Raw genomic sequence first — 23,400 nt, 5'->3', positions numbered from 1 at the left:
ACTGATATTGGTACTTGAGAATTCTTACAGCCCAGGATAAACATATTTTGGGAAAACACTTGAACAACTATGATACACGCCATAAAGTAACAGAGGTAACCCACTAACTAGTGGCAATCCAGGTACTTCGCATGTCACAGCCCACTATCCCAATGACGGGTTAACCGGGGTTATGACTTGGGGTGAACAATAAGAAACGGAAATTAAAGGGGATTTACTAAGTAACCAACATTAATAACAAACTAGTGGTATATATATATAACCACTTGGGTAATTCACAAATGAGTCTGCCATAACGACTAGACCCCAACTGAAAGTTAATTAAAATGAAGTAGTAATAAGTTCAAGTAGAAATGATAAATAAGTCAGAGTGTTTGCAGCGAAAAAACGTGTGAGTTATGCATATGGAGATGCATACTCAAGGTTTCATTACATAAACATCAAAAGGGAAATCCGCTCAACACCGATCCATTCCATCGCCTGCTCAACCTGCACATTTAGAAATACATGCAGGGCTGAGTATAAAAATACTCAGTGACATAAGCCGAAAATACAACATGCATACATATATAAATTGAACTGCCAACAGTAACACACAGGGGTTTTCTTGAATGACCTGCGCTTACTAAAACATTTCATTCATTTTCATAAAGGTGGATGCACATCCCATTTTCAGTCTATATGATCCATATCTGTCCTTTCTGTCACGCGCCGGGAAGGAGGCCTCCTTACCACGGACGCCAAGACCGGTCGCAAGCGACTCGCGGTCTCCATGAGTGTACACGTTAACCCTAGCTAGCGACCTTTGTCTAGCATAGGATCCCAATTGGATTTCCTTTAAAGTTGGCGAACCAACACAGATAGGATACATATAAAAACATAAACATTTTGGCAGTCAATCATTTCATAAACATTTCATTTTCATAACATTTTCATTTTCATAAAGGGCATTAAACATATAAGCATTTCATAAGAACTGAATAAATAGTCAAAACATATCATGCATATATATTCGCATATGAGGCCTACGTCACGCAGGGGATCTCTATATACGTAATAATAAAATAATGCCCACCTCAATTGTTCTTAAAGCTGGCGTGGAGTCGTTTCTTCTTCGGCTTCACTTTCTGTCGCCCGGACCTTCATTGATGAAGAGTCGATAAGTTCGTGAAGAAATTGTCATAAGACAAAGTCTAATTCTACGTGCCTAGGGTATCTTTTAATGTTTTAGGGTTCTAGCATCCATAATTCGTTACATTAAAGACAGTCAAAAATCAATCATACCTCGTCTAATCTCATTCAAACACATAGGCAACACAAACACATAAGGCACATAAGAATCACAATCAAACATCATCAAAACATGCTCTGTTTTTACACTGACTCAACTTCAAAATTTAATCTGTTCTGACTCCGACATCTCCTAGACTCGAGACTCATACCGAAAGAAAGATCTTCGAGTCTAGTTTCATATAAAAAAAAGTAGAGTCGAAAACTCCAAGTGGTTTGAGAGATATGACGTTTTTACCACGATCTACCATGTTCGGCAGTTTTGAACAATCGAAAACTTGGATTTTTGAAAAATAGTAAACGTTGTCAAACTGGGCTCAACTTTGGTGGATATCTAGATAACACAATAAGGTTAATAACATAAAAATTTGGAAATCTAGATCACACAGGAAGCTACTGAAATGAATGACTCTTTCCTCTGTTCTCTGAAATTCTCGGTAGTAATGTGCAGTTTAGGTTTTTCATTTTAAAGAAGTATCAAACGAAGTTGGAATGGCTTGAAATTTTACCAGGGTACTCAAGACTCATGTAGGGACTTGCTATAAAATTTTCAAAGCTATTAGACATCGACAAACCGTCGATCACAGTAGGTCAGTAGGCCTACGAAATTCATATTTATAAGTCCTTAAAAAAAATAATTTATATAAATCAAGAAATAAGAGTTTAATCCCAAAAATATTCATTAAAAGTCCATCATAATTTAAATAAAAGAACGGACCTCATTTAAAATAAATAGTCCCAAACTCGTTACGCACATATACTAAATCTTTCATGAAACATCCTTTAAAATAAACTTTGATACATAGAAAATAATTCAACAACTTGAGCTCTTAAGAGGTTGTTTTGCAACAGACATCAAATCTGCCTCGGATCTCCAAATGAGGCTCCAAAAGACATTCTGGAAACTAGACATTTCAAGGATCATTCTCCAATTTGAATCGAATGAAAAAAAATTCAAACGAGCAAGATATGCCCTCTCAAAGATGGGTATTTAACAAGCAAAAATCTGAAAATTTCAGATTTCCAGATTACAACCAAGTCAGTGGGCTTTCTTTAAAAATTCATATCTCCCTTTACAAAACTCCACTGGGAACCCCAAGGGTCAATCTGGAAACTAGGGAGAGATCATAACACTCTACAGTTGGATTTACTCCAAGAACATTCATGGTTTAGAAGATATGACTGTCTAAAGTTCAGTGCACAAAAAGAGTTCAAGTTTGGCAGATTTAGAACATAAATCGGAAAAACCACTTTAGGCTTCACCAAAAATTCTAAAACTGAACAAGTAAGTTCCCAACATGTCAGTGAATATTCAGTAGAAAGATAGTCTTGAGAATCAAAGATTTAAGTTGGCCTTTGCCACCTCAAAGTCGTAGGTTTGTAAAATCTACTGGATGGTACAAGGAATAAGAACTAGATTTCAAGAATTTATACCGGTTGTTTCCCTTACTCAAAAATGGTGAGACCGATGTAAAAAGAAAGATACGGGAGTATAGAGTGACATATTCAAGTTTCAAAGGTTTTCACCGATTGAAACTTTACTTATGGCCTCCCAAAGATTGTTTACCAAAAATGTATTCCAGATGGGCAGTGATGTTTACAAATTCATAAATAAATCATAAGAGCTCCAAACCTTCTGAAATTTTACCAAAGTATAGAAAACATATGAAGGATGATACACAATTAATTTGGGAATTTTTGGGAACCGTTTGGATGGCTGGAATCGCCTTGCAAAACACTGCCGAGCAGTGTGCTTATGGCAGATTCGCTGCCTTACCTCATGCACGGTTTTTCACCCAACAAACTCTACCAAAATAATCATCCAAAATCATAAAACATATCCTCACATAATATAGCACACAAATGTGTAAAAATCCATGGCCATAAAGCATTTTCAGTTGAGAAAAAGCAAAGAAAAACTCACCCTCGAAGCACAACCTTCACTCTATAGTTTTCCCACACTCTCCCTTGCTTTGCTACTTCTCTTGGGGCTTCAAAGGCTTCTATGGAGTGTGATAATGGTGGGAGAAAAGTTGTGAGAGTGGGAGAAAGAATGTAGTGGTGGGGGAAAAGGAGTAGTGTGGTGGAGAGGTAGGAGTAGTGGTAGGGAAAAAGATTAGTGGTAGGGAAAAGAAAATATTAGTGATGGTAGGGAAAAAGATTAGTGGTAGGGAAAAGAAAATATTAGTGGAGGATAATGGGGTGTTACATTAAGTAAATATAAAAATGTGGTGTAGTAATAACCCATGTGTAAGAAAAAAAATATATGTAAGACTAATCATCAATTAATAAAATGCTAGAGCATAAAACTCTTGTGATCAAAATTAGAATAAATAGCACTAACATTAGTGCACTCTCTCAATTTATAAATACATCATAGGAAAATAATTTGAGAAAAATATTGATGGAAAATTTTTATAACTCATCATTCCTAAATTTCTCGGTAAAAATAAATAAATACATAATTTTTTTTTTTCGATTTGAAAACTCAAAATAAATCTTTGAGCTCCATCATTCTCTTAATGGACTCAAAATATATTTTGAGTGCATCATCCGTTGAAATAAAAATAAAAATAAATTATCACGTATGTAATCATCAAATTCACATAAGTCCGTATTTTATTAATGGATGCTGAACCCTAATTACCATAAGAAATCCTTAAATCAATAACTAAAAGTCTATAATCCTTAATAAAAATCCTAATATATAATGCTCCCTAATCTCTAATACCTAGTCGTCCATATTAGCTAATGGGCTTAGGAGAAAAAAACTAATTAAAATCTAGCCCAATAATGTTTAGCAAATTAATTTGGATTAATTACAATAAGTCATCAATTCAAATAATAATAATCTTCCTTGCCCAAAATAAAGCTCCTTCGTTACCAACTTCATCTCATGTCATCTTCTAAATTTGCACCGAAATTATTTCTCTTCTACTTCATTCTTCTCGACTCCATCAACATCAATCTCTTTAATTCCTCTTCAAAATTAACGCCAACTTCATCAAAACTCATTTTTCTCAAGCTCTCGGCATCCGCCACCTTCTAATCACCATCCATGCAATTCGTGCGCCAAAATACCAACAATTTGGGTAATATCAAAGCAAAACCAACAACAAACGACACGAAAATAAATAACTAAAACACACCCATCACTCATGAATGGGGCGCTTTGCGGGGGAAGTAACACCATTCTCTCATGAAAGGGCCGCTTTGCGGGGGAAGTAACACCATTGTCTTATTAAAAAGGGCCGCTTTGCGACGGAAGTAACACCATTGTTTGTTCCAAAGGGAGAAATGTCATTATTCTGAAGGTTGTATAAGTGATACTGCACAGTCGAGTTAATGTTCTATGAGAGTAAGATGATAGCGCGGTTATTGAAGGAATATTAAATTTAATTAATACTCGATTTGCCCGAGGATCGTCTCTTGGATTATCTTAATTCACCATACATCGATTAAACTTAGCATGCTCATATTAATTTAAGTGCTGCACCTTGAAGTTAGAATCACTTACTTGTGAATTGAACGTAGAGGTTGTTGACGATTGAATCAAAAGACTCCAGTTCAGATCCAATTCGTCACTGAACAGGTTAGCCAACTTCAACGCTCCGTTTGACCCCTCAAACGACCTCTAATCGTATTTTTTTCATAAATACAACTCATATGTCTTCGAAAGAGCTTTCCGTGGCCGCCTGTTTCACCTCAATCGGAGTTCTGTAGAGGAAGTTATGGCTATTTTTCGGAGACTGCCAGAACTTGGTTTCCTACGAAAATCTGACTCCAGCTAAGATTTTCTGAACTATATCCCACTCAGTTCCCAACGTTGGATGGACAACGAACTATGAGAACTCCCAGATAATTCGACCCCTACAGTTGGCGCCTCCTTATTGCTCTGCTCTCTAAAACCCTAATTTTTGTGTGTCTTATTCTGAAAGCAGGTATATGTATTTTAAAGACAAAACACAGACCTAGGGCCTTAATAACTGTAGTAGGCAACTCCTACTGGGCTCAGGAGACTTTGGGCCAGTCCAGGGATCAGATACAAGGAATAAAGATGGGCCTCAAATGAATTAATTCTTATGATCAGCCCAGATCACAATTAATTCATAAATATTAATTCATTCCACTAGAGAATCAATATTGACTTACCCCTTTATTACTGATGATGAGTCGGGCTTGTATTTAGACTTATTAGACCTCCGTATTTAAAATATCCGACGTCCATTAATTAATTAAAGCTCTGATAGCTTATATTAATTAATCTATTTGTAATCCTTAAGTAGTACCACTCAACCCTTATTATTGCGTCTGAACTTAATCAACCTGCATGGTTTAACGCAATAAACCATTTGAGCTCCTTAAGGGAATGTCATTATCCTATACCGGATACGGATACTAATACAGATAAGAAAATATCATATATTAACCGCTATCACCCAAGATACAGAGTACTCAAGTTAATATATAACTCTCACCCATAGTAAATCAAAGTGATACACGAATCAACATATATATTGGAAACCTTATTAATATCAAGATCTTATTAAGTCACCGAGATCTTGATCCTTCACATATGTCAGATAGAAGAATACATCTCACTATTGACTTACCCCTTTATTAGTATCAATATTGACTTACCCCTTTATTATAGGGTTAAGTATCAGATTAGCCCCTAAGGTGGAGGCCTCTATGGCATTGGGCCCCTTATGGCAAGGGGTGTGTCAAATAAGCCCCTATGGTAATTAAAATCGAACAAAATCACCCTTAGCCCTAACGGTGAGTTAACAGCCGTTAACTATTTAAAAAAAATACGGATTCTTTGTCTACCATGTGTTCGACGAAATGACTGAGACTCGTCAACTCGTCGCAGCTCAGCCTCCTTAATCCGGAGCCGCCGTTACCGCCACCACCGCTGCCGTCGTAGCCCCCGCTTCCTCCACCAACGACGGCGTCGTCACCAGCTCAAAAGAGGCTTGAAGCCGTTTCAGATGTCAAGCCAATAATTTTGTGGAGATTGAACTTCAGCTCCTCATTTCCCTCTTCTCTCTGTTGTTTCTCAATCTCCTGCGCAGACTCCATCAATGTCTCCTGGCAGTAGCCTTTGATCTCAACCACCTCCAGCGTCGCTATATCCCCGACCGCCGCCGGAATCTTCTGCAGATGCTGGCAATCATCCAAGACCAACCACCGCAGCCTCGGAAAATGTTCCCAGCTCTCAACCTCCCACTCTCTCAGATCATACACTGTCTTGAGCATCAGCAGCCTCAGCTCCTGGAAATCTCCCTCCCTCGTCTCCCACACTTCGCCGTCGAAGGCTCCGAACAAAAGCTTGAGCTTCTGAAGCCTCTGCAGTCTCCCAATCACCGAGATCTTCTCCCAAGGCAAGTACAATCTGGACAGCGTGAGCTCCTTCACATTCGAGGGGAGGCTAATATCCGCGATGGCGTTGACGAAGCCACCTTCCAAGTGCAGCGATTCCAGCTGCGTAAAGAAGGCGAAATCCGGATACCGGAGCTCCCCCGTCTCCTCTGCCACAAGGGGGAAGCATTTGCATTTGAGCTCGCGAAGATTAGGAGAGCATTTGAGCACGCTTTCATCATTCACGTCCCGAATCACGACATTGGAGAGAAACTCAAGGTTGTTATCAGGTTGGGATCCGGAGCAGCTTTCTTCGCCGAAACTGAGTTGAGTGCTCACGTCGATGTATAGAGTTGGTGACGACGCCGTCGTTGGTGGTGGAAGTGGTGGTGGAGGAAGCGGGGGCTACGACGGCAGCGGTGGTGGCGGTGGCGGCGGCTCCGGATTAAGGAGGCTGAGCTGCGGCGAGTTGACGAGTCTCAGTCATTTCATCGAACACATGGTAGACAAAGATTTTTTTTTTAAATAGTTAACGGCTGTTAACTCACCGTTAGGGCTAAGGGTGATTTTGTTCGATTTTAATTACCATAGGGGCTTATTTGACACACCCCTTGCCATAAGGGGCCCAATGCCATAGGGGCCTCCACCTTAGGGGCTAATCTGATACTTAACCCTTTATTATATAACAAATTAAAAAATACTCATAAAACATAAAATAGTTTAGGGAATAGGGTATTCTGATTTCTAAATCAGGCGCATATGCCTTCCTCAGTTCCTTGCTCACCGCATGCCTTGTCTCTCTCTCCCACATCCTAGCCGTCGGCGCCTCTTCCCACTGGCCACCGGCGTTTCTTCCCACCGGCATCGCAGCCGCCTCTCCCAGTCCGCGCTTGAGCCGCTGAGCGCCTAAGTCGTTTTCGGCGGTCCAGCGAGTCCCAGAGCCGCTGAGCACCTCTTGAGTCCCCGCCGCGCTTGAGCTGTTGAGCACCTCTCCCAGCACCGCAAGCTCTGCTCTGTGCCGCGATAAGCCCCACACAGATCTATTTATCTCTCTAGGCTAAATCTAAAAGCCAAGATAATTATCAGGTTTGTGAATTAAATTTATAAGCCCCACACAATTTGTTGGGATTGTACAACTTGTCGTAGCAAAACCAAGTGTTTGCATCAAAAGGGTAATCGGGCCCTGGGATTGTACAACTTGTTGTAGTTACATGTTAGAATTAACAGTTTGCATCATTCAATTGTTGTAGTTTGCACCAAGTAAAAGTAGGAAACACGTATTCAATGAATTTGAGAGTTTGCATCGTTCAATTGTCAGTGAGGTGGTTTAACAATTGAATTAACCGGTCTGAAAATCGGTTCGGTTTTCGATTATCACTTTGACTGATGATCGATTTCAATTAACCGATAAATCAGTTCGGTTATAATCGAACCGAACCGATTACCAGCCCTAGTAATGCACACCCCACTACACTGCAGATGCTCTTATAGAACCCCTTATAGCACCTCCAATTGGAGATGCTTGTTTGATAAGCATGTTGGGATAAATTAAAATAGATTAAAATCAAGATATGTATTACAGATAAAGTGAGAGATTGGTATAATATCAAAGTGTTTGATAGCCAAGATTAAAATCTAGATTAAGTTTACTATTGTGAAAATGCGAAGATAGTATACCTTTGCTAATAGGGATGGCAATCGGGTACGACGGGTACAGATAGCGACTATCCATACCCATACCCACGAACTAAATGGATAGTGGTTTTTAACCACGAAACTATCCATGGATATCAAATGGTATCCAAACTCGCTACCCGCGGATACCCGCTACCCGTCGGGTATCCACGAACCCGCTATCCGGCGGGTATCCGTCACCCGTTATTAGCCGGATACCCGCCACCTACTATCCGCCGGATACTCACGAAACACAATTTAAATATAAATTTACAACAAATCTAATAGAAAAAAAAATCAACACAAATAACATAGTTCAAATCCATATGTTGAAATCCACAAAGAACAATGTTTAAATTCAAATTCATCAACTAAAATATAAAATCCAACAAAATTCTATAATTGCTCAACAAAATTCAAATTTAAATTAGACTATTAGAATTTGGGCCTTAGTTCAGTTTCTGTTTGGGCCTATTTTATGATATAATATGCTAGCTCATAATCTTAAAATATATATTCAAAGCCCATATTTTATGAAATTTTTTATGGATATTTGACGGGTAATTCACTGATAATTGACGGGTAATTGGCGGGTATTTTTCACGGGTATGGATAGTAAGTATCCAAACCCATACCCAGGAACTAAATGGATAGTGAATTGCAACCACGAAACTACCGTGGATATCAAATGGTATCCAAACCCACCCTAATAAGTTCGGATTTTCGCGGATATCCGTTACTCACATGTAGATTGTCATCCCTATTTGCTAATCTGGCTTAATCTAAGCTAATCAAACTGGCCCGCGCCCTAAGTATACTTGGACACATTCGTGAATGCGCCGTCATTTAAAGAAAATGGCATACAAGTAATAAACAGGGAGCAGGAGGTCATATTAGGCATTACGAATTTTCATGATGGTTTTAATAATCCTTGATTCTGTGGGAAGGAGAAACTAGAAGCCGTCATTCTCTTGCGCCTGCTCAAAATGCCTTCGAAAACAACGAATTCGAATTCCATTACTCTTTCCCCCTTCAAATAAAAACATTTACTACTATTTATTTATTTATTTATTTTTTTCTCTCTAAAATCTCGAGCAGAACACTCTTTTTCATTTTTTCTTTTTATTTCGTTTTATTCACGCTGAAGATGAAACTGTGGAAATGGCGGCATTGGTCAACTGCTTGAGCTCTCTAGTCTCTATCTGCATTCTTCTCTTCAGGTGAACATTTACTGACGCTCTGATCTAACGCATTCTGGTCTATAATCTTCTGTACCTACGCGCGTGAATTTGAATTTTTCTTGCGACTGATTCCAGTGTTATCCATGTTTTATGATTTCTTAGAAATTAGGGTTCTTGGTAGGATGGCGATTGTTTGTTGGTTATCGCTTTCCGACGAGTTTGAGTAACGTGTACGTTTTTTAAGTGTGAATTCTTGTGATAATCGAATTGTTCTTGCTAGACTTTTGCATGGAGTGGTTTTTGGAGGGGTTTTCGTTTGGTTTGTAGGTCTAACTGCTGGAGTATTGATTGTTTTGAAGGGCTGTAACTTCGATTTTGAATTTATTGGGTTGAGTAATTGATGGAAGCTCCTTTTTCCTTCCTTCCATTGATTTTGAAAAACTCATAGAAAGTTTGATCATCATACTTGTGATTTCTCAACAACCGAACCACCTGATATAGAGCAGTAGAATTCCATCAATTTCCTGTCAACTTGGCCCAACTACATCTTATTATCTTGTAGAATGACCACTTGTTTCACAAATAATTCTATATACTAGTTGGAAATTTGTAAATTTGGTATGCCTCCTGCCACTTCAAATATAATAAATTACTAGATTTCTCAGGAATGTGAATCTTTTTTGGCAATGTCACTTCATATATTGTTCCCCATGTTCAAAGTCTAATACGAAAATATTTCCTCTTTTGACAGAGTGTCTATTGTTGAGATTATTGGCATTTCCCCTGTCACAACTCGAGTCAGAAGTTGTTTAACTTTATGAATTATATAGATGCGAATGTACACATTTCTAAGCAGAGTTTTTGGTTCGCGGTGAGCATTGTGGTTCTCTTATCTGGATTTTGTGAGATATATCAAGATTGTGGAATTGGTGGTTGTTCCTTTCGAATTTTTGCTCCATAGCAGAGATGTTCTCTAATCTTGAGATGCAAACATCAAAGAATCAAGACCCGGTGCAACTCCGTTCATCAGAAGCCGGAAACCAAGAACATCATCCTGAATTACAAGTTTCCAGGATAGATTCTTCGGCTCATGCAAATGCAAGTCTGAATTCTGCAGAGACTAATTTTCCAGAAGCTAAACCGGTACATAATTACTCTATACAGACTGGTGAGGAATTTGCTCTTGAATTTATGCGTGACCGAGTCATTCCCAAGAAACATGTTCCAAATATCCCCGGCGATTCCAGTAATGCATCTAGTTACTTGGAGCTAAAAGGAATGTTGGGGATTAGCCATACTGGCTCTGAAAGTGGCTCAGCTATCTCCATGATTGCAACTGCAGAAAAAGATCCAAGAGAATTTGAACGGAATAATTTATCTTTACAAGGGGATAAGTTTAATAGTGGTTCTTTTCAATCTATGCAATCAGTGCCACATTCTTCATCAGGCCAGAACAGCCAGCGCATACTTGTGTATACTTCATCTGGAACATCTCATAGTTCATCAACTAAGCTTAAGGTTCTCTGCAGCTTTTGTGGAAGAATCCTACCTCGGCCAAGTGATGGAAAGCTCAGATATGTTGGTGGGGAAACACGCATCGTTCGAATAAATAAAGACATTACCTGGAAAGAATTATGGCAGAAGGCAACTGCAATTTATGATGAAACATGTGCTATAAAATATCAGCTTCCTGGGGAGGACCTTGATGCTTTAGTTTCTGTATCTAGTGATGAGGATTTGTTGAACATGATGGAGGAGTGTAATGTTCTTGAAGATGGAGAAGGTTCCAAAAAGCTTCGGATGTTTCTATTCTCTCTTGGGGATTTGGATGATGCTCATTTCAGTTTGGCGAACACTGAATGTGATTCTGAGATGAAATTTATGGTTGCTGTCAATGGAATGGACATTGGATCTCGAAAAGGCTCTACTTTAAGTGGTTTAGCAAACTCTTCTGGAAATAACTTGAACGACTTAGATGCACTAAATCAAGACAAAGATACAAGTTGCAATAGCCTGCTAGGTTTTGTTGTCCCCTCAAGGGCAACTGAACCTTCTAATTCGATTTTACCAAGTTCCTCCAAAGTTTATGAAACTGATTTGCACTCATATAATGGTCAGACAGTCAATCACAATCAAGAAAGCCAGCATCATTCACAATTTGGCTATAATGTTCCCAGTTCATATTACAATCCTTCTGAAAGTTCTATGCCAAAATCTTCTTATGGGCCTGTCTCTAATCAGAAAGGTCTTGAAGAAAAGTCGCTAGATAGCTTAGGGACACAAGGTGCAGAACCCCAAGAGATGGACGCCACACAGAAAATTAATGGCATAATTCCACCAGAGCGTGATAATAAGGACATGTTTGCGAATGAGAACTTCGTTCCTTCACTGGTTCACAGTGATAAATCTAAATCTAGTTTTCCGGTTGAAGAGTCATCTATGGTCTCTAAACTGGATAGGGAATTATCTTCAAAGACTTCAAAGGGCAATGGGAAGCCAGAGGAGCCTGTCCAGGTCTCTAAGCCTCTTGGTGCTTCCGCTCCTGAGCCTCCTACTTCTGGTAGCAATGAGTATTTGAATTCTGGTAATGTTCCTGTTCCCGATTTCATCAACTCGGTGTCTGGTTCTACTGATTTGAGTTACTTTGGGTCTTCTAATCCTCCTCCGAGGGTCTTCCGATCTGAGTGGATTCCTCGAGAGCAATTAGAGTTGCTTGGTAGAATATCTAAGTCTGATGATTCACGCAGTTCTCAGTTTCTGGTTAATCAATCACAAGCTGATACTTCCCAGCAGAATTTAGATACACCATCTGTTGAAAACTTGGAAAACCGGAATGCAAACATTTCTACTGAACAGTCAACTTCTACTGAACGGCCTTTCCCTGAGGAACATGAAACTGCTGATAATGGGATTGCTAATACTCAAACGGTGACATATACAAACCCCCTTGATGCTCAAGGTTCCATGCATGAAAGTCACGTCGTTAAGACAGAAACAGAACAGAGGTCAAAGCTTCCTGTTGTGGGCCCTGAAGATTCTGTTGAGCATTCTGAAGATTCTATGGTTGGTTTGGTTGATGGAACTGGCAGTCAGACTGTTGCCAATGACGTCCATGGGCATCCACAGCCTTTGGCATTGCCAGGGGATGTGGAAGAACCTGGCAGTGTTCCAAGGACCAAGCAAGGGGATATTCTCATTGATATCAGTGACCGATTCCCTTGTGATATTCTTTCTGATATATTTTCGAAAGCTGTTCTTTCAGATATTTCATCTGATTTTGGTCCTCTACAGAAAGATGGTGCTGGTTTGAGTGTGAACATAGAGAACCATGATCCTAAACGGTGGTCCTTCTTCCAGAGGCTGGCAGGGGATGAGTTTACAAGAAGGGATGTTTCCCTTATTGATCAAGATCATATAGCATTCTCCTCTGGACTTGCAAAACTTGTCGAGGAGACTCCTTTAGCTTACGACTTTGTACCAATGAAGAGAGATGGAGTTCTTCCAAGTCACATGGAAATGCAGGACAATCATGGCAAAGATGGTCAGAATGGCCTTCCAGGGGGAAATGGAGCTGTTTCTCAAGCGAAAGTTAGTGAAAATGTGCTGTATGATGATTTGACAGATAACATGAAAATTCGAGACTCAGAATATGAGGTAATACCACCCCCCCCCCCCCCCAAACACACACACACACACGCAATTGCTTTCCCCAAAATGAGACTTAATCCTTACCTCGTACTCTTATTCTAGGATGGATTTGGAAATATTGGCTTACCTCCTCTAGATCATTCTTTGGTTGATTTCGATATCACCTCATTACAGGTCCATACAAATTCTTCCACTTTCAAATATAGTTTAGGTTTATCAGAATTTATGTTGGAATTTCATTTTGCTACTGTTTTCTAACCTACCTCAGGTGTTTAAGTTGACATTGATTTGAATGATAAAATAAAATATAATCACCAACTATCCTCTTGCTACTATTTGGTTGCTTTGCAGATCATTAAAAATGAAGATCTTGAGGAGCTGAGGGAGCTTGGATCTGGGACATTTGGGACTGTGTATCATGGAAAATGGAGAGGCTCAGATGTGGCAATCAAGCGGATAAAGAAAAGTTGCTTCACAGGTCGCCAGTCAGAGCAGGAGAGACTAGTAAGTAGTTATTAATTACCACACGAATACTATGATTTCTCTTTGTTAGGACCTTCCTGTCATATGCTATGTATAATAACTTGTTTATGCTTTGAAATCTCGATACTCCTTGAACTTCATGATAAGCAAATTCAAGGAAATTGAATGAATTTTGCTCAACTTCTATTATTTCTTGATGTTGTTGACATGCACACCTTGATTCTTTCTGAATGGCCATTAACGTTATTCCAACTTTCTATACTCCAGACATTTGAGTTTTGGAGGGAAGCTGAAATTCTCTCAAAGCTTCACCACCCAAATGTGGTTGCTTTTTACGGTGTGGTACAAGATGGACCAGGGGGGACATTGGCTACTGTGACAGAGTACATGGTTGATGGTTCTTTAAGACATGTTTTACTTCGGAAGGATAGGTACAGTTCATACATGTGGTTGGCAAACTTTGTGTTTCCTGTTAATGAGAAGGAACTGAGAAAGTAGCTTTGATGTGCTTTCCACTTTGGCTTTGACTAGAATATTGAATTTATATTGAAAACAGATAGATGTATTATGTATAAACCATAGAGTGCTTCCTGTCATTATTTATTAATTATTATGTATTGGGACTCTTTTCCTTCATAATTACCTCTATTTTTGTTATAACAAATTTGCAGGCATCTTGATCGCCGCAAGAGGCTCATAATCGCCATGGATGCAGCTTTTGGAATGGAATATTTGCATTCAAAGAATATAGTGCACTTTGATCTGAAATGTGATAATTTGCTTGTTAACTTGAAAGATCCTTCAAGACCTATATGCAAGGTTGTCTTGGGAACTTATCTTTCTATGTAGATGTGATAAATGATCAATTTTTAGATATAAGATTTCAACGCCATCCTACTAGTATTATGACTTGTGACAGCATAATAATCTTTATTGCGAGGTTAATGCTTTCACTGATCAAATTCTTTTTTTACAATGCAATTTATCAGGTGGGAGATTTTGGCTTATCCAAAATAAAGAGAAACACCTTGGTGTCTGGGGGAGTGCGGGGAACTCTTCCATGGATGGCTCCAGAGCTCCTTAATGGAAGTAGTAATAAAGTATCTGAGAAGGTCAGACCTCACTACAAGTTTATAAGTAGAAAGAAACTGATGCTGAATGGAGAATTGATAATATTACTTGAGCTTGGAGATGTTTTGGATTCTATGATTTTTTCCTATGGATTGCAAAAGTAACCTTGGTCTGTGAAACTTGCTTTCAGAACCATGGAAACAACATATTAACAGCCAAGCCAGCAATCATCAATGTTCTTATTTTCCAGAACAGTTTAATAATCTTTGTTCTTTATAGTTATGATATTAAAGTACTGATTTAACCTTCTGACAGGTTGATGTTTTTTCTTTTGGTATTGTCTTGTGGGAGATACTGACTGGGGAAGAGCCTTATGCCAACATGCATTATGGTGCAATCATAGGTTTGTAATTTTACTTATTCAGGTGACATAATTCACAAGAATTATCACCTGTAACCTTTGATGGTTGAACCCTTGTAATTTAATTGTATTTTGTACATGCATGTTTCTGCAGATCTGAGAACTGACAGTCCTTTGTAAAATGAGCTTGCCTGTAGTACGGCCGTACGGGAACCTAGAATTTCTTTTCTGATAATAATATACTGAATAAAGAAATCAGATAGTTTATGCATCAATCTAATTAGCTTAGTGAAGTTTTAGTTGTGGATGATAGGAATTGACATCCTGACTTCAGCTATTTTAAGCATAATCTAGGAAAAGATTTCTTCGTGTTTAGGAGATGTAGCTTATTGGTTGTATATTCTCAAATTTAACAACATTTTTGGTGCTTGCAGGAGGCATTGTGAACAACACACTGAGGCCTACCATTCCAAGCCACTGCGATTCAGAATGGAGAAGATTAATGGAGCAGTGTTGGGCCCCAAATCCATCCCTGAGACCTTCCTTTACTGAAATAGCTAGTCGGTTACGTGTAATGTCTTCTTCGGCCCAGACAAAGAAGGCAGGTTCGTAGTCAGTAAATTGTTGATTTCATGCGTTTTACTAGTGAAAGCTGAGTTTAGTCATTCAACACATAAATCAGTGTTTGGTCGTGTAAAGATTGCTTATGTATGATGCAGTCATATAATATATGAACACAAAGATATAGAAATACATGTACATGAAGTTCTTGGTGACAAATATTATGCTGCAAGTTAACTGCTGATGTTTTTAAGCTTTGTACGAATTGAACGATTTGTGAGCGCTTCATTGTGCATTATCACGATAAGTGGAGTTCAGCTGTTCATTGAGCGCAATGTAGCATCCTTGAATCAGTATGCTTAGTCCTGTATGTTCAGCACAACAATGCAGTGTTGAGAACATTGAAGGGAATGGTGTAAATTCTGGCTGCCAGTCACAATTTTGCGCACAGAAAATTATTTTTGGGGTAAAATTGTAACTAAATCAACTTGGGCTTAGGGTTTGGTTGGTATGTTAGATATGACAAGATATCTTAAGTTAAGATATGTATCGTCGATAAGAGATACTTCCCCAGTTTCATTGATAATAATTCACTTTCATTTTTGTAGATATCAAACACAAAGATACTTTTTCCGTCCTCATAAAAAGTATCTAATTTGCTATTTTCGTCCATCTTCATAAAATATATCCAATTCATTTTTGGTAAGTTTTTCACTCACAATAAAGTGAGACTCTTATTCCACTCACAGCAGATTTAACTACTTTATTAAAGCCCATGCCATTTACAAATGCTTATTTTTTATAAGGACGGATGAAGTACATTATTAAATTACTTTACACTTCATCTTTACAAATGGTTCTTACTTATTGTACATTCTAAATACTTCTTTAATTCTCGTGCTTAGATAAAATGAGTCATTATTAATGGGACGGAGGAAGTAATTGATATTGTATCTTTGTATTTGATAGTTAAGATATGAAATGTAGATATCATAAATTAGTTGTTTGGTATCCTAGGTTAATGTTTAAATTAAATTTACAATTATAACTTTATGATAATTTGAAAAGGACAAATATTATCCAAAATTAAATAAAAAAATAAAAAATATTGAGCAAAAAGTAGAAAACAAAGCAATTGATCAACCAATTGAAAGGGTCTTCATTGATACGGGGAAAATAAAAGGTCTACTAGTTGGGAAGCTAGACATCGAGTAATTGTCTGTTACTCTTGAGATAGACGATAGCTCCGGTAGTCTCATTGTTGGTTTTGCTGTTAGTGTGTGAAGATCTCACTGATTTGTTGTGCTTAGAGCATCCGCAATGGGGTTACATGATAACTTACATGATAGCCTACTTTATGATGGGGGGACCACATGGTGTAAAGATGCTGCAGTGGGGTTACATGATAGCTTACATGATAGAATTAGTTTTGATTTTTTCATTTTTCATTTAAGTTTAATTTCATAAATTTAAATTACACAATTTACTTCAAATTTAAATTGCATTAATTTTGAAATCCTAAAAATTACATAAAATTTAATAAAATAAAAACAAATACTACAAATAACTATTCCGGCCCTAGAGGTCCGAAACGTGCCCAAACATGCTCCATCAAATCATATTGGAGCGCGGCATGCAACTGTCTATCTCGGAGAAGGGCATCTCTTTGGACATATTCCTCGAATGAAACGGGGGTTGCTCGACCACTCTCCGTCGAGTCACTGCTAGACGCCCCATGTCCCGCGTCGTCATCTCTCCAATTGGTTGCTCCTTCACCTCCATGCTCCACAATCATGTTGTGGAGAATGATGCAACACAGTATGATGTCCCGGAGGTGCTCCAAGTACCAATTCCGCGCGGGACTGCGAATTATTCCCCACCGAGCTTGAAGGACTCCAAAGGCATGTTCGACAGCTTTTCGTGCCGATTCTTGCATCTTCTTGAACCTTGCCTCCTTCTGATTTGTCGCCATCGGTGGACTCTTGACGAAGCAACACCACTCTGGATATATGCCGTCGCACAAGTAGTAGCCCATCTGGTAGTAGCGATGGTTCGCCTGAACGAGCACAGGCGGGGCAGTTCCATCCAACACGTCGGCGAAGAGAGGCGACTGGTTGAGAACGTTGATGTCGTTGTTCGAACCAGCGACACCAAAAAAGGCATGCCAAATCCACAGATCGTGGGATGCAACGACCTCCAATATCAAGGTGGGCTCTCCCTGATCCCCGCGTGTGTAGGCGCCGTGCCACGCCTTTGGGCAATTCTTCCACCCCCAATGCATACAATCAAGACTCCCGAGCATCCCGGGAAATCCGTGTCGCACCTCGTGCATCTGGGTAAGGCGTGTGATGTCCTCCGGCGTTGGACGGCGCAGATAATGGGCTCCAAAAGCCCGGATGACCGCCTTGCAGAACTTCTTGAGGCATACACGCCCGGTGGAGTCGGCGACTCTGAGATACTCGTCAAAAGTATCCGCACAGAGGCCGGTGGCTAACTGGCGGATAGCCGACGTGCATTTCTGCAACGGGGAAAGAGAGTTCCGACCTATTGCATCAGTGGTCATCTGGAAGAAAGTATCTACACCTTGAACAGCCTCCACGATGCGCAAGAAAAGCTCCTTCTGCATTCGAAAACGCCGCCGGAAAAATGTAGGTCCGTACGTCGGATTGTCGTTGAAGTAGTCTTGCATAAGACGTAGGTGGGCTTCCTCTCTATCACGGTGGACGTAAGATCGGTGACGTTTCACACGTCCCGCCTCCGGCGCCGGCTGGCCATAGATGTGAGCAAGCAGTTGTTTCTGCAACTCTATCTCCTCCATGATCGCATGAGCTACACCGTCAGATGAATCAGACGAAGAATCGTGGTCGGATTCCGCCATTGTCGGAAGAAAGAAGATGAAAGTGCTTGAAGAAGAAACAAGAATGAAAGAAATTGAAAGAAGAAGGAGAATTGTGGAGTGAAAGTGAGGAAGAGGAACGAGGAAGATGTAGTTATAAAGAGAAGAAAAATTGAAAATTAACCCTCCACTTCAACCAAATTCGGTGTAATTGAACCCTTCACCTTCAACCACTAAATTACGGTAACCCACGTCGCAGGCGAGATCAATCACTGCTACACCATCATCGTCTGCGGCGTCGACAACGGCGCCATGAACGACCTCCTCGCCAAGCAATACTTCGTCCCCACCATCAAGAACATCTTTTCCCTCCACATTTTCGTCGACTACTTCGACTGAATGGAATAAAATGGGAGGTGTACCTTGACGCCCTTTTCTCGCTTGCCCTTCTCTTCTGCAGCTGTTATCCCATAAATGCGCTTCTTATCTACTCGTCTATCTATGTCTGCATATTCAACAACAGTACATTCACTTTTCCTAAAAAATAATACTAATAAAAGTAATAATAAAATTGTAACTTGTGACTCCTCTGTAAATGGAAGGTATCAGCGATTTTCTTGCAGGTATCTAGGTCAGCGCGGTCAATAACCGAGTTCTTGTTATCATTAACTCGGAGAGATATAGGGCATTGGTAGTAGTAATGGAGGGCTAAGAAAGTAAGAATAGGCTACCAACTCGCTGGCCGACTCAACTGGGGACTGAGTCAAGGCCGGGTCGTCGACCTTCGAGCCCGAGTTGGCTAAGAAGGTTTGAAAGTCGGAAATAGCATTGAGATCTTGGTGGTCGGCGCTGGCTAAGTAGGTGGTGGTGTGGTGGTGGTCGTAGATGTGAGTGAGGGACGAGTCTTGAGTCTCTGTGGAGCCCCTGTCAGCGAAAAAGTCCTCCAGCTTGGGCGGCTGCATGTAGGTGGTGAACACACCGCCGTGTTCCTTCAGTTCGCCTTGGGAGTAGAGCAAATGTATATCCTATATAGACATTATCTTACCTAACAAATAGTGGCTTAATGGTATTTGAAGTTTGGGTCGAAATAATGAAGAAGTCAATTTATGAAACTCTGGGCTAAAATGATCACTAAGTCAATTTGTGGTGCTATTTTTTTAGGAGATTGTTGTCAATAGACGGTAACGACCATAATTTTTTATGGAGTTATGGTCAAAATAAAAGACAGCATAATAACATCTCGGACTTTTCTTTTATAATTAAGGGTTAAGGTACAGATACACTCCCCTAGAACGTATACCCCTCATTCTCCAATTTGGTACAAATTGCCCCCCAAACTCGACGGAAAGTATACAACTAACCCCAGCCCACAGACGGACGTTAGACGCCGTCCAAAAAATATATATTTTTTTATTAAATGCGGGGGCCACCAAGAATGTTTACGCGGGTTTATCTAATAACCGATGGAAACGAAGAGTCTCCCACATTCAAAACTCAAGAGCGGCAGAAAGATATTGAAGACGACGAAGTTGGAAGCAGCAGCGAGTGATTTCTCAGGCAATAAGGGAATTGTTCCATTGCATGGGCAGTGGTGAACAAGGAAAACAAAAATAATTGGAGATGGTTCATGAATTGGTTGAAGCAGGGGCTGGAATTAGGTGAGGGAGATGAGGTGACAATCATGTCTGACATGCAGAAGGTATGATGCATTCTTTACAGTATCATATTGGTGATTCATTGATTGTGTGTAATTTAACTTCATACTTTCTCACAGGGGCTGATGGAAGCTTGATAACACTCATGTTTCCATGGTTTTAGTTTTCATATGATGTCAATTTTATAGGAAACTGAGTGTTGGATGATTGTTTTATGCTTAATTTGCTTTATCTTTTGAAACATGATTCTTACTCGAACTTTGAAGGGAATTTCAGATTTATTGAGTTCGAATTTGGAAAACCTATATGAAATAGAAGTTGTAGATCGTCTCGATACGCGTTCGTGAGCACAAACGGATCATATATCGGAGTTCGGACGAGAAATTTATGACCAAAACAAGAAAGTCGCACGCAGCAGCGAAACAGCGGCGACCCCGCGGCGACCGGGCTGCGACCGCCGCCCCAAGAAGGATTTTTGGGAAGGATCCGGCGACCGGGCGGCGACCGCCGGGCAGCCCGCCGACTTTTCGGCGCCAGCGGCGCCCGCGCGGTGAGCGCCGTCCGATCGCCGCGCCTCCGTATTTTTGCGTTTTTTATGCGTTTTTCAAGTCCTTTTCGAGCTCAAACTCTGTATTTTACCCTGGTACTATAAATAGGTCTTCTTTTGACCTATTTTGGGTTCCCTTTTCAGTTCCAAACTTTTATTTTTCAATTTCATAGCTTTAGAATTTATTGCTTTCCAGTTTTTACTGTTTGGATTGGATTTCTACAAGATTGAAGATTCAAGCTGCTACATTCGTTCTTATTCAGTTTTTATATAATTCAGTTTTTCCAATTGCTTTCTTTTTAATTATGTTTATGCTTTCTTTTATTATGTCTGGCTAGTTCCCTTTAGCTGATTCTAGGGTTTGTAAATAGTTGATTGAATTTATGTGATTTATTTGTTAATACCTTTGTGCCTTCCAGTTTATGATTCATAATTCCTGGTGCTTATTTTCTTGTGAATTATCTGATCAATAGTTTGCATGTGTAGCTATTCGGTTTGAGACCTAGCGGAGATAACTGTTTAGCGGATTCAGGAATGTATGATATGATTTTAACCTTGAGACCTAGCGGAGATATGTGGATCATAGGGAGCTATTTTTAGGAGCTATTGGGAGTTAGTAGATTTTCTTGAGACCTAACGGAGATAGATAATTTACTAATCTACGATCGTTGCTGCTCTAGCGAGAGTAATTGATTAATTAAGTGATCTCTCATCATAACTGGATTAAACTGGTACATAGGATTAATAGATTTATTATGTGGATTTAGTTAATGAATTTACTACCCTAGGATCAGTTGTCTTTATTATTTGATATTTCTTACGTGTTTAGATTTATTGCGTTTTAGTTTTAGTTAATTAAATCTTCTTCATAATCGTTTACCTGCATACTGTGAGAGTCTGTTTAGGGAATAGATAGAGTGATTTCGTTATAATAGTCTCTGTGGATACGATACTCTGCTTGCTATTTCTGTGCTACAATTACACTGTTTAGTTGCAGTTTTTGTTGCTATAAAAATAGTGATCAACGTTTTGGCGCCGTTGCCGGGGACTGTTAAGAATTCGCTTTAATATTTTCGATAGGACTTTATAGTAGTGTAGGTTTTATTTGTTTTTATTTTTCTTTTTTAACTTTTAAAAGTTGTGTTTCTGTAGGTTGCATATGAACACACGATCTCACGGAAATCCTCTCTTTGAGTTTGACCCTGAAATCAATAAGACCTTGCGCAAACTAAAGAAGCGTACAACGATCAAGTTGAGACAGAAACGATGGCTACTCCAGAGCAAATCCAAATTCGAGCTCTGCAAGAGCAGTTGAAGAAGCTGCTTGATGCACAGGAGACGAGAGAGGCTCAGAAACAACCAGCCATCAATGAAGCGTTCATACCACAGTATGTGTACCAGGAGCCCCCACGAGTGAACGTTAACAACTTTGAGCTGAAAACGGGTTTGATCACGATGGTCCAACAGAGCCAATATGGTGGACAAGCGATTGAAGACCCTAATGCGCATCTGGCGCATTTCCTGGAGCTGTGTAGCACGGTGAAGATGAATGGTGTCCCTGATGACATTATCCGTCTTCGTCTTTTTCCCTTCTCACTGCGGGATAAGGCGAAGTCGTGGTATCATACGCTGCAGCTGGGAGAGAATATCGTGTGGGAGGATTTGGCTCATGCATTCCTACGCAAGTTTCATCCGCCTGGCCTTACGTTGAAGTTGAAGATGGACATCGTGCAGTTTCAACAGCACGATGGAGAAAAGCTAGCGGAGACTTGGGAGCGGTATCAGGAGAAGCTCAGAAAGTGCCCAAGCCATGGATTTGATGAAGGCACGCTCGTGATCATGTTCTACAATGCCTGCGGGGAGCGTACAAGGATGCACATGGATACAGCTGCAGGTGGCTCTCTATTGCAGAAAAGCAGTTCTGAAGCATGGAGCATTATTGATAACATGGCTTCTACAAGCTACCAATGGCCATCTGAGCGAGTACAATTGAAGAAGGTTGCAGCTGCGTCAAGTTCTGATCCTATGGCAGCAATGGTTACTCAACAGGCAGCGATGGCTACACAGCTGGCAGAGCTGACTACAAAAATTGGTGAGTTGAATGTTGGACGTCATGAGCAAGCTGTGATAGATCCGTCAGGAATGGAAGATGTCAATAATGTGAATGGCAGAAATTATGAGAATTTCTAACGAGGACAACCAGGAATGTATGGCAGAGGTCAACAATTTCAGCAGGGTCAGCAGCAGTTTCAGCCAGGAGCACGACCACATCCTAACCTTTCTTACGGTAATCCAAACAATACTTTGCAGCCTCCACCTGGATTTTCTGTGTCTAGCGGAGGAGTTATAAATGAGCCGAAGAAGGTATCAATGGAGGATATGATGTAGCAGATGTTAATGAAGATGACTGGGATGGAGACAACTGTTAGTTCAAGGATGACCAATTTGGAGTCTCAAGTGGGTCATATTGGAAATAATTTTTCAGCATTCTCCAAGCAAGTGCAGATGTTGGAGACTCAAGTCGGTCAGATGGCCAACCAAGCAGCTCCGCAGAACAAGCCAGGCCAATTTCCTAGCAACACTCAGTTCAATCCGAAGAGCCAATATCAACAACCTCAGCAAAATCAGCAATGTCATTCCATCCGGGTGGTTGATAATTCAGTTGAGGATGAAGAGCAGCGGAATCATCCAAAGCAGCGGGATCATCCAGAGCTGCAGAATGACAAAGGAAA

At 40.0% G+C, this 23,400-nt stretch overlaps 1 protein-coding gene and 1 long non-coding RNA gene across 2 annotated transcripts; one reads left to right on the top strand and one right to left on the bottom strand.

Annotated features, from left to right (window-relative positions):
• Nucleotides 1-231: 231 nt before the first annotated feature.
• Nucleotides 232-3,631, bottom strand: LOC131011417 (uncharacterized). The gene is made up of 3 exons (XR_009096912.1): nt 3,215-3,631; nt 1,076-1,140; nt 232-489 (listed from the first exon to the last, which is right to left on the bottom strand). It is a non-coding gene; the product is annotated as an uncharacterized LOC131011417 (long non-coding RNA).
• A 5,593-nt stretch (nt 3,632-9,224) lies between these two features.
• LOC131011416 (uncharacterized) lies at nt 9,225-15,883 on the top strand. The gene is made up of 9 exons (XM_057939225.1): nt 9,225-9,545; nt 10,258-13,160; nt 13,257-13,328; nt 13,506-13,658; nt 13,905-14,068; nt 14,309-14,456; nt 14,627-14,749; nt 15,024-15,111; nt 15,504-15,883. The coding sequence occupies exons 2-9, from the start codon at nt 10,473-10,475 to the stop codon at nt 15,680-15,682; spliced, it is 3,615 nt and encodes a 1,204-aa protein (XP_057795208.1). The 5' UTR covers nt 9,225-9,545; nt 10,258-10,472; the 3' UTR covers nt 15,683-15,883.
• The last annotated feature ends 7,517 nt before the right edge of the window (nt 15,884-23,400 follow it).

Source organism: Salvia miltiorrhiza, chromosome 2, assembly GCF_028751815.1.
Source record: "Salvia miltiorrhiza cultivar Shanhuang (shh) chromosome 2, IMPLAD_Smil_shh, whole genome shotgun sequence".
Classification (NCBI taxonomy): domain Eukaryota; kingdom Viridiplantae; phylum Streptophyta; class Magnoliopsida; order Lamiales; family Lamiaceae; genus Salvia; species Salvia miltiorrhiza.
This window is presented reverse-complemented; position numbering and strand designations above follow the sequence as displayed.

Coding starts and splice junctions, on each gene's coding strand:
- LOC131011416 (XM_057939225.1), top strand. CDS start 10,473: ATGTTCTCTAATCTTGAGATGCAAACATCAAAGAATCAAGACCCGGTG. Junction 13,659..13,904: donor AGTCAGAGCAGGAGAGACTA/GTAAGTAGTTAT, acceptor TCTATACTCCAG/ACATTTGAGTTTTGGAGGGA. Junction 14,069..14,308: donor GTTTTACTTCGGAAGGATAG/GTACAGTTCATA, acceptor ACAAATTTGCAG/GCATCTTGATCGCCGCAAGA.